The sequence below is a fragment of the Ursus arctos genome, unplaced genomic scaffold (genome assembly GCF_023065955.2).
Source record: "Ursus arctos isolate Adak ecotype North America unplaced genomic scaffold, UrsArc2.0 scaffold_30, whole genome shotgun sequence".
In the NCBI taxonomy this organism is placed as follows: domain Eukaryota; kingdom Metazoa; phylum Chordata; class Mammalia; order Carnivora; family Ursidae; genus Ursus; species Ursus arctos.
Genome location: NW_026622986.1, coordinates 5,118,496 through 5,130,624, shown reverse-complemented (window position 1 = coordinate 5,130,624; position 12,129 = coordinate 5,118,496). Strand labels below are relative to the sequence as shown.

Here is a 12,129-nt window from a genome sequence, read left to right as displayed (position 1 = left end):
GAACCTTCCTGGATTCATTGGTGGGAAAGCAAACTGGTGCAGCCACTCTGGAAAACAGTCTGAAGGTTTCTCAGAAGGTTAAAAATAGAACTACCCTACGATCCAACAATTACACTGGTAGTTATTTACCCAAAGAATACAAGAATACTAATTCAAAGAGATACATGCATCCCAATATTTACAGCAGCATTATCTACAATAGCCAAATTGTGGAAACTGCCCAAGTGTCCATAGACTGATGAATGGATAAAGATGTGGTTTATAAATACACACACACACACACACACACACTGGACTATTACTCAGCCATAAAAAGGAATGAAATCTTGTCATTTGCAATGACACGGATGGAGTTAGAGCACATAATGTTAAGCAAAGTAAGTCAGTCAGAGAAAGACATGCCATATGATGTCACTCATATGTGGAATTTAGGAGAGAAAAAAAATGTGCAAAGAGAAAAAAAAAGAAGAAGAAGAGAGAGAAGGAAACCAGGAAACAGACTCTTAACTACAGAGAACAAACTGATGGTTCCCAGAGAATAGATGGGTAGGGAACGGGTCAAATAGCTGATGGGGATGAAGGAGGGCACCAGGTGATATATGGAAGTGCTGAATCACTATATTATATACCTAAAACTAATATTATACTGTAACTAACTGGAATTTAAAAACAAAAACTTAGAAAAAAAGAAAGATAGCATCAAGGGGAAGATAACATTGTCTTTTCTAGGCATCTGTTTGTCTCTACGTCTAGGTACTGAGGCACTGGTTGGGGGATGAGCAACCATATGCCAACTGTCATTGATGCCTCCAATCAAAAAGACCATCCGACTTTACTCCAGAAAATAGTCTTTTTAAGTAGGCCCAGCAAGATCCTTATTCAACAAATTTCATTATCCCTCAGGCCATAATAATACTTAAGTGGCTTTAAGAATTTCTCTAACATTGACTTCACGTTTCTTCCTATTTTCCAGAATTATATTTGTATTCGAGACATCCTGCATTGTGTGTCTTCTCTTTATGATATATAATTCACATCCCACACTGTTCCTTAGAATTTTTGACTTTGAAGTCCAAATCAGAAAGCAACACTGACATATATGGGTCACTTTTACAAAAATAAGTATTCAGTAAGTGTTATTCAATTAGTCCTATCTCCAAAATTGAGAAGGCCCAAGTATGATTGGAATTTTGTACAAGAGAAGTTATTCTTGGAAATTTCAACCTACATCCCATGAATATGTATTCTTTTATTCCCACTAGATATATATGCAATTTCTTCACGAGTTCCACTTAATTTCTTCCTTTCTGCTATACTCCATGGCTTAATTCGCCCTTGCAGCCACCACGGAGCTGGGGTAGCTCCCTTTATAAGCTGTCATCACATTCAAAATCATCTTCTGCAACAAGCCAGCTTCAGTTACATAATTCAGACAATTCTTCCTCTATCAACTCACAGAGTACCTATTACATATCAACATTTATCACGTAATTACAATTGTGTGATTTCTTGGCCATCACTCCATCTTTACTGCAAATCTCTAGAGAAAGACTATGTCCTGTTCATCTTTGTTTCCTAGCACCTAACACAGGAATCATCAGACGGTAAACGCTTGGGAAGGTTTCTGCCTGAATGAGAAGAATCTACCTGTAAGCATTTCTGAGAACAAGGACCATGGGTGTGTCTGCCTCCTCAAGACGGATTTCTATGTTTCGGAACAGCTACCTGTTTTTTCTCTCCCAAGAACAACCTAACTCTGAAGAACCATTACTATCAAGTCCATGCAGAAGTTTAAAAATGCAATACAAATACTGAGGGAAAAAACCAAATATTTCTGTTCTTTCCCAATATGAAAACTGGTAATGCCTGAAAAGAGTTGACTAAAGAACCTGCTTTTCTTAATCTCTTTGTCCCTTATATAAGAAAGCTACACAAGATTTTCTTCTTTAAATGCCAAATCAACAGCGATTTAAAAATGATTCAGTTATAAAACAACTCGGAGTTCTGCAAAGGGATACTTGTCTACTCCAATGTGTTCTGTATCTCTAAACACCATGGTAACCAGTGCCTGCTGGATTCTGTGAAATTGCTTCCATTGAATTAATCCATACCACATTTACTTTTCTATCTTATTCTCCTTTTGCTCCAGGCTTTTCATCTATTTGTTTTATCCTAATATCCTCTCACATCGAGGGAGGAAATGTGTAATAAATGACAGAAAATGACATGCTTGTAATTGAGACACTGGTTAAGTCTCATTTAAATGGGAGGGCAGAAAGTGGTTCAAGAGGGCAGTGTAGGAAGATCCCGAACTCATGTCCTCCCAAAGACACAACACGCAGTCAGCTACATATGGAACCGTTCCATCAGAAAAGCACTTGAGAACCAGCTGAATAGCTATCCCACAGGAAAGGATGAAAAGACCACACAGAGATGTGCTCTTGCCAAAACCCCCCAGCAAAGTGATCCACAATTGGGAAAAATCTTAAAACACGACACAAATATAAATCAAGATATACATACATGAATCAATACATACACACAGCTTCTCCCTGAGGAGCAAGGGGTTTGTACTCCACGCGAGCTACCACAACCCTCCGGGCCTGCACGAGAGCAAGGAACCCCCAAAATGTCTGGCTTTGAAAGCTAACGGGAATTACATTAAGGAGGACCACAGAGCTATCAAGAACAAATATTTCCCTCTCAAGGGGCTCACACACAGGACCCGGCTCAAAAAGCAGCAGTATGAAAAATGTCTAGACCATAGGTGAAGGAATTTCACTTGCTAAACTTAAAGCATCTACCAGAGGGGTAGAAGTCTGCTGGTCTTCTCTCCAGGGTCAGAATGCTGGCAGATGCCATTTTTACAGGTTACTTCTACTTTGCCAGTGATAGTATTGCGGGCACCATTTTTTGTACCTCACTCTAGCCAACTAACAGCTACGGGAAAGTAGCCCCTTCTCCCACTGCCAGCACCTCCAGGTGCAGCAGGTGAGCAGGCCCATGCCTTGCACCCTTAGCTGCTCGTGCAACCCTGCCATGGTTGAACAGGCAGGTATAGTGCACACAGGGGATGGTTCCTGAGCACCAGCCTCAGGTGGGGTGGGGAGGATTAGAATTCTGGACTCCACAGAACTGAAAGAATTGCAGCGACAGCTCAAGAGACAACGAAGTACAAGGCTAAGGTTAAATGTTAAGGTTCATCTCCTACACAGAGCCACTCCCCAAGACAGGGAGATATAGCTGTTTCACATAACGCACAGAAACAAACAGAGAGTCAAGTAAAATGAGGAAACAGAGGAACAGGTTCCAACTGAAAGCACAAAATAAATTCCCAGAAAAAATCCTCAATGAAACAGAGATAATTTATCTGAGAAAAACTTCAAAGCGATGGTCATGAAGATGCTACCTAAAGTCAGAAGAAAGTGGGTGAACACACCGAGAACGTCAACAAGGAGACAGAAAAATGTAAGAAAGTACCAAATGCAAGTCACAGAGCAGAAGAATACAATAACTGCTGTGAAAAATACACTGGATGGAACCAACACAAGGCTAGATGACACAGAAAAACGATCCGTGACCTGAAAGGGTAGTGGGAATCACCCAAACAGAACCGAAAAAGATCAACAAATAATTTCAATGGGGATGGATTTAAGGATCTGTGGGAAAATATCAAACATACTACACTCATATTATACAAATCCCAGAAGGAGAAGAAAGAAAGAAGGGGGCAGAAAACTTATCTGAAGAAATAATGGCTGAAAACTTCCCTAACCTGGAGAAGGAAAAAGATATCAAGGTCCAGGAAGCACAGAAAGTCCCAAATGAGATGACCCAGAAAGATCAACACCAAGACATGTCGTAAATAAACGTCAAGAGTTAAAGCTAGGGGAGCCCGGGTGGCACAGTTGGTTAAGGGGAAAAGACAGTCTTGTCAACAAATGGTGTTGGGAAAACTGGACAGCTACATGCAAAAGAATGAAAAGAATGAAACTAGACCACTGTCTTAAAGCATATGCAAAATTTAACTAAAAATGGATTAAAGAGTTGAATGTAAGACCTGAAGCCATAAAAATCCAAGAAGAAAACACAGGTGGTAAGCTCCTTGATATCGGTCTTAGTGATGTCTGTGTGTGTGTGTGTGTGTGTATATAGACACAAATACACACACACACTTTATCTGACTCTACAGGCAAGAACAACAAAAGTAAAAATAAACAAATGGCGGGGGAGGGGGTGCCTGGGTGACACAGTCAGTTGAGTATCCGACTCTTAATTTCAGCTATTTACAATAGCCAAGCTATGGAAGCAATCCAAGTGTCCATCCATAGATGACTGGATAAATACGTGGCACAGATCTACAATGGACACCACTCAGCCACAGAAAAGAATAAAATCTTGCCATTTGTGACGACATGGGTGGACCTTGAAGTTATTAAGGTAAGTGAAATACGTCAAACAGGGAAAGACAAATACCACATGATTTCACTTATATGTTGAATCTAAAACACAAAACAGATGAACAAACAAAACAAAGCAAAACCAGACTCATAGAAAACAGACTGGTAGTTGCCGTAGGAGAGGGAGTTTGGGGGGCAGGGGTTCAAATGGGTGAAGGGGATCAAGAGGAACAAAATTCCAGTTATAAAATAAATAAGTCATGGGGATGTAATGTGCAACACAGGGAGTACAGATAATAATATTATTAACTTTGGTGACACATGGTAACTAGACTTACTATGGTGATCATTTCACAATATATACAAACGTCAAATCACCATGTTGAACATCTGAAACTAACGTAATATTGTACATCAATTATACTTCAGTAATAACAAAAAATGAAATACCGGTTCAGAGCTGGTGCATACACAATTAAATCTCATTTGTGAAAAGTTGTATCGCAAAGGGAGATAAAGGTACACTAATATTTGGAAGCTATAATCCATGCACTTTACCTTATCGTTTTTTTCTACTCATGAAACATATGAAAAAAGATGTAACTTTTGAGATCATTTAAAATTGTATTCCTTAAAGGAAATAAAGCAAAGGCCATTCTGAAAAAGAACTAAGCGTGTTTAAATGAAAGTACCTTGAAGAAATTTCAAAGCTTCTCTGGAGTTTAAAAATAAACAAAGAGAAGGAGGAAAAAAGGGAAAGCAGTCACAGCCCTGTGACTATAACACCACCTCAAAATTCAAGGTGAATTTCACAGCTTGTTATGTAACACTAACTGTCAAAGCCTCTTACTCCAGCAGAGTTCTAGGTAAATCAAAGTTTCAGCTTCCAGACATTCCATAAAGTATGTGCTTTACCAAAGAGGTAAAACCTGGAGTCACCACCATTAGGAGCATTCACCAGGGAAGGCAGCACAATTGCTCAAACACTCCACGAACAAAATTAAATAATTTAATCACACACTTAATCACTGACAGCCCATCTGTTTCTTACAATATACTAGATGTTTGTAATTCGTGGGCAAGAGTGTAAACTATGTCTTACATTCTCAGTCAGTGGTCTAAGGCCGCTTTCCCCTTTCTTCTCCCAGTGTAAAGGAAGTAAAAATAATAATAATAATAATAATAACAATAAAAGAAAGAAGAAGTTCAAAATAAGAAGCCGAGTAGTTCATAAGTATATTTCACTGGGTAATTACTGGATGGGGATTGAAGAGAGGACACAAACTTCAGCCACTTAACAGCTCACTCCTCCAGGACAAGGATGCGAGCGTTTCACTGGCTACTGTCAGAGATGCTTCAACCATTAGTTGAACAAAATCAATTCACAGTATTTAAAGATATAAAAACAAAATTTTTAATAAACCCAATAGTTTTTTCACAGAAAGCAGCAGCAGAATAAAAGAAACTCATATAACATTTGAAGTTTTTAAAGATACACATTCTAGAAAGTAATGAAGTCATTAATGGTACAAAATTCTGACATCTGAGTGTGTAGAGATTGAAGAGAAGGAACCACAGACGACATGGCAGGAAATAAGTCGATAGCTTATTTAACTTCTAAAACTTTCAAACATAATCATAAAAATCTTACAAAAATTTAAGAACTAAATAAACCTAAAAACGAATTTAAAATGATCATTACCTAATTATCCAGATCATTTTTACTGGATAAATTTTTCCAGAAAAGTGCTTTAAGCTCTCCCTTAATTTTGCAAATTCAGCTGGAGTTCTGACTCTAAAATGTTTCATCAATATACGGCAAGTAAAGTGTTTGCAGGGACGTGTGGTGACCAATAACATTATTAGAATCATTTAAATGCTTGATTTCTTCATCAGCGTAAGTGCTTTCTGTGATTATGATGTATACGTATGAACGAAGGAGCAGTTGGCCCCAAACGAAAACGTTCCTATTAAGCATATGCTAAATCAACACCACTCTGTATCTGAGCATAAATGAAGATAAAACACTCAACATTATGATTCAATTAAAAACCTCCAGGATACGTTACCTGCCGCCTCGAGCACTGAAAGGCACTACATGGATTCCCAGAGGCCCTCCATCGTTGGGGACGCGTACGAGCTTTACCATATCACTGTGAGACAATGATGAATGAGGGAGCGTGAACAGGTACTGTAAACAAACCAAAACCGAAACAAAACAGAACAAAAAAAACTGCTACAACACAGACACGCCATAAACAACAAAAGAGAACAAAACGAAAATCTCACCAAGCACACACGCGTCCACATACACATTCTTGGAGGATAAGCGTGGTGATGAGAGCAACAGTAAACACTACATACCTGAACACTAGTCTGATGGCATGGAGAGAGAGCAATCATCGGAAATAACTACATTAAAATGACACAGAACCATTTTTCTCGGACCATACTCTTTTATGTGTAATACAAGTACACGTTTTGTAAGTCAAATCTCTAGACTTCCACTGAAAAATTTCCATTCCAGTACTTATTTCAAGGACAACGAAGATTAAATGAAGAAAGGTGTTTTGGCTGCAGAGTACTTTAAAATTTACAAAGTGCTCCTGCGTAGGTCACATTGTCCATCCTTCCAATAATCCAATGAGGTCAAAGCTTCTGTTTTGCCTCTGTAGGTGACAGGCCAGGTGTGATCCAGCTGTCTTTACCTCCCACATTGTTCCACAACAATTCAAAGTCCTAAACTTCGGTAAGTGTACCACAATGCCGGGAAAGAAACTCATTCCTCAAAGCCAATAGACACCTGCTAAAAATCAACTAATTTCTGTAAGTGTTTGTAACTGAACCTTAAATTTAGTCATGAAGAGAGATATAAGTAACACGAAGTTACTTCTATTACATAATGAAAGTACTTTACTATTAATAAGTCTGAGTTTAATGAAAACTGGTGTAATTTGGAGAATGTAAATTTTATAAATCTTTTAAATGAGATTTCATTTTCTTTATAGATTTTTTCCGTGTGTGTGTGTGTGTGTGTGTGTGTGCGTAGTGCACAGAAGTCTAAACAGGTCATGGGGCGCCTGGGTGGCACAGCGGTTAAGCGTCTGCCTTCGGCTCAGGGCGTGATCCCAGCGTTCTGGGATCGAGCCCCACATCAGGCTCCTCCGCTATGAGCCTGCTTCTTCCTCTCCCACTCCCCCTGCTTGTGTTCCCTCTCTCGCTGGCTGTCTCTATCTCTGTCGAATAAATAAATAAAATCTTTAAAAAAAAAAAAAAAGAAATCTAAACAGGTCTTACCTGACAATCAATTTTTAAAAATAGTATTTCAATTAAGTATCTAGTTGAAGCAACTATAAAGATTACCAATGGATTTGACAAAGATCGCAGTTTAGTTTTTATATAATGGAAATGCCAGTTATTCCACGATATTTCTTAAATGAAAACCTAGTTACCCTAGATACTATTAATGTCCTCGTTATGTAATACAAAGACTAAAAGAAAATTAAAGACAGTGATATCAAACAAATCAAAACAAAATTAAGAATATGTGCATAGATGTAATCACATATGCTAACTAGGAAAAAATTAAAATTCTGCCAAACTGCCAAAATATTTACTGAAGTAATGCTATTTAAATGAATTATTTTTTTATATTTTCATAGAATTTCACAACTTCTTATTTTAGATACTGTTACATATCATTTCAGCATCCATTTAATGATTAGTTTGTCAACTGAAAACAGTATGGTGACTTTAATAAATGTATTTTAATCCACCTTCTTTCTAAAAAGAACTAGGACATAGCAAGTAATTCTTAACTGTGATAGAGAGTGTTGGTTGCTGTCTATCTAAACATAACTCGATTCTAGACTCTGTTTAGTCTCACTGAGAAAGTTCTGAGAGACTTCCCTTGGAAGACAAAGAAAAGACAGAATGAAGAGTTTAGATGCTAAGATGTAGGCCCCCTCCACTTTGACCCAAAGTCAAACAAAACTTCAGAATGATTGCCCTCCAAGTCTAAACGACCAAGGGAAGAAGTTCTGAGAACACCTTCCACTTAAACATGCCAATACTTAAGATAATTGTAAAGTTGTGATAATATAGTGAAGTTTTCTTTGTCCTTTTATACGTAAACTCATGTTTAAGGGCCCTAACCCCTGACTCTAATTTTTCAACAAATATCTTCAGAGAGTCCATTTCTTCAAATCAAAAAATATATATACTAAAATGTCTAATGCTTACATGACCCAACTGGTTTTTCAAGCAAAGTATATCTACACTTTTTTTAAATTTAGCAAAGTTGAAAAACAAACAAAGGACCAAAACACTGACATAGAAAGCAATGTGAAAGTTACAGTGCTGGTAACATGACACACATTTTCAATCAAATACTATTTTATATTATCATTTAATAGTATTTGCCAAGGCATGAAACCAGGACAGATACGTGTGAATTTCCATGCTATACTTCTTACATTAGGTAGTTAACTCAATAGATGAAAGATGCTCTTTGGGAAACAAGCCAACGCAAGGCATGTTTTTAACTAAGCACAAACATTCCGCATGCCATATGCTTTTGGAATTCTTGCTGCTATCAGTGATGCTACACGTATATTACAAATTTAGTTAAAGCCATCAGTAACTTACTCCAGAGTAAAGCTGGGTATGTTCTCCAAACCAGTGTCGGCATGTCCAACAGGTTCAACACGACTATTGTCTTCTTCGGTCCCATCCTCATCCTAGAGACACATGCACAAAGAAGAGAAGTATACTCTGTGTTAGGTTTACTTCCGTAATGTGAAAGGAAATTGGATAAAACTGGAGTTTAGTAGGCATTCTGACCACGTGAACTAGGTCCTTCCTCTAGGGGGATCAGCTTTCATGGTAAGATGGGTATGTGTATGTGCCAAGCTGTATTTTCAGGCCACAGTCTCCTGAGTTGGCGTACCCCAGGAGGGGGACGAGACACCATGGCGATAAGGAAAGAACTTCTACTTATGTGAACTTTCTTGTCATTTGTATTTCACTTTTTGATGTATGTTTTCAGGAATAATTATACACTACCACAATGTTATGTTGATAAACAAACGTACAGGGTACAGGTGATACACGTTTAAAATTTTTACTAACCCAAACAGTTGAGGCCATTAAAAACCTTAACAACCAGCAAAATCTTCAATGTTCCTCAGTTCCTACTAAATCAGCTTGTCAGACTGAGCTTGCGGTAAGTACCATCCTAGACTCAAATCCATCATCCTCTGAGATTTCACACAAAGTTACCCTAAGCCAGCTGACTGGTTATTGACAGGTACCTATGAAGGCATTAAGATCTTCGCCATAAAGAACCGCTTCTGTTTACTCCTATTATGAAGGACCAAGCATAGGCAGAGGCACAAACAGCAAAATAATCAAGCCCCACTTTGTAGCCCTCCTTTCATGAAGGCAGTATTTTGTAAAACATTATGTTCCAACATGTTGTAGAAACTGGGTAAGTGTGCTGGCACTACGAACACTGCAGATGGAATAAATGTGATGGTTCCTAAACAGAAATGAAATGCCACTCAAGACCATGCCTTACGTTATAACCCTGGCCGCCGTCTTTTCATTACGGAGTTCACAGGGAAGTTGGCTTCTCAGGATAATTTGAATAATAAACATGACTGACTGATACCAAAGGTCTTTTTAACCAAATGAGAATATTTAGAAAAGACCTGGAACCTCCAATGAGACTCGCTAAGAGGCTCGGTGGGCTTCACCTCGGATCCGCAGTGTCTAGTACCCAGTAGATCCTCTATAATAATTTTGCTAATAAAAACAAGATCTTCCCTAGAACTCTTTGGGATAATAAGTTTCCAAATACACATAAATAAAATTTATTTAATCTGTTTCTTGGAAGTATGTATGTATAACTCATATAAACATATAATTCGTGAGGTCTATCCTTTCTACTATATAAATTTGGTAACAGTGATTTTCTATGTGAATTTACTGAACCACCTATATAGAAGTCTACCGTTAGAGAAAAATTTTATATTTTTAATCACGTATGAGAGACTCATAGTAGAAATGTATATGACATCAACAAAGACATCGGTCAACAAAATGATAAACAAAGGTCGTAGGTTCAACACAGTGTTAAGCAATATTTTAAAATCTTCAAGCAATATTAAGGCAACACAGAGCAGTTGATAACACCCAATTGGCAATTCCCCTGAGAAGCCACCGAAATAAGAAGGTGAATGCACCAAGTTTTTCTATGAGTTGCAAACAGGTTCCATGTGTCCTCAATGGCAGTGCACTGCATGAAGTGAAGGGACTTGAAGACTGATGATCCTATGATTTAAGAGGCTCTGACATGCACCTCTTAGTCATCTGTCTCTTTTAAGCACAAGCACACAATACATTTCAAAGGTTAACCAGCATCTTGAACCTGCCTAAGGACCACACTTTAAATGTAAACAAGAGCTCCTGAATTAAAGCTTTTCCATGGGCAGGGGGGTAGGAGGGAGAGCAAAGTGATTGTTTATAAATCAGATGGAAAACATAAAAATAATCTTTCAAGTTAAAAGCATTTCATTTCAGGATTCATTAATAATTTAAGCACCACTGAAATGCCACCATGATGCATAACCAGCAAAACACCTAAGTTGTACTAGGAAACGGCCACATAAAGGAAATGCCCCAAGCGACAGTGATACAACAGCCACTGATAATTTACACATTCGCTGCTCCCCCAGCGGCCATTATCAGGCCCCAAGATCGGGCAGAGGGCTATTTCATGCAGCTGCATATGGTGTTCGGCTCAGATCGCGACATTCGCTGCCCCGGGGCTGAGCTACCATTGTTGTGGGAACCACAACTTAAAATTCCCCAACTTCTGGACGGGTAAGTACCAGCTCCGGTGTTGCTTTATTTTGTTGTCTTGTACTTTTAACACGCTGTGACTGAACATAGCTACTTTCAGCACAAGTTAGATACTGAATTCCATTATAGACACAGAAAATGAAACTTGGCTTTTATTTATGTCATATCAATACTGAAGGCCTAAAATATTAATTTAAACTACACAATGTTAAAAACTTCCAGGTGAGAAAATACACTTTTTATCTTTTCCTTTCTCTCCATTTTATAGCAGAGCTCAGGTTCAAGAATTAAACAGACTTGGGTGTGAGCACCAACTCTACCATTTGCCAATTTTATATCCTTAGGCAAGTTATATATGCCTTCTATATTTCTATCCCTTCCTCTGCAAAATACAAACAATAAAACTATCTTCCTAGGACTACTGAGAGGGAGAAGATAATCCGTATCACAAGCATAACATGGTGTCCAACAAAGAGTCATTGCCCAGTAAACGGTAGCTGGTACTGAAAAGAGAAATAAATAATGCATGACATATAAAACATACTGCAGATAAACGATTTAAGGTAATGTTACACAATTATATTTTAAGAGTATATATTCATCCGTTCATACTTTATGCCTTACAAGGCAACTTAATATTAAATATATTATCTACTCGATTAAATACAAAATCTACATTTGGAAACATTCATAAAACCTGATTTGTTGCATTTTGCTATATACAAAGTACCTTCATTGTAAAATGTCTTTGAAATGAGAACACACATTTAAAAATATAAACAACTAAATGCCGTATACAATGAAATAAATGGCACAAGGAGGAAAACACTATGGGTTGCTGGGTGAGGAAATTTTCAGAGGAAAA

The 12,129-nt window shown here is 37.9% G+C and overlaps 1 protein-coding gene across 28 annotated transcripts in view; it reads right to left on the bottom strand.

Annotated features, from left to right (window-relative positions):
* Positions 1-12,129, bottom strand: part of PARD3 (par-3 family cell polarity regulator) — a 634,782-nt gene that overhangs the window by 267,842 nt on the left and 354,811 nt on the right. For all 28 annotated transcript variants that reach the window (XM_026483463.4, XM_026483458.4, XM_026483464.4 and 25 more), the window contains 2 exons: positions 9,048-9,139; positions 6,470-6,553 (listed from right to left, as the gene is read on the bottom strand). In XM_026483463.4, coding sequence (XP_026339248.2) covers positions 6,470-6,553; positions 9,048-9,139 — 176 coding nt within the window. The remainder of the gene's footprint in view (positions 1-6,469; positions 6,554-9,047; positions 9,140-12,129) is intronic.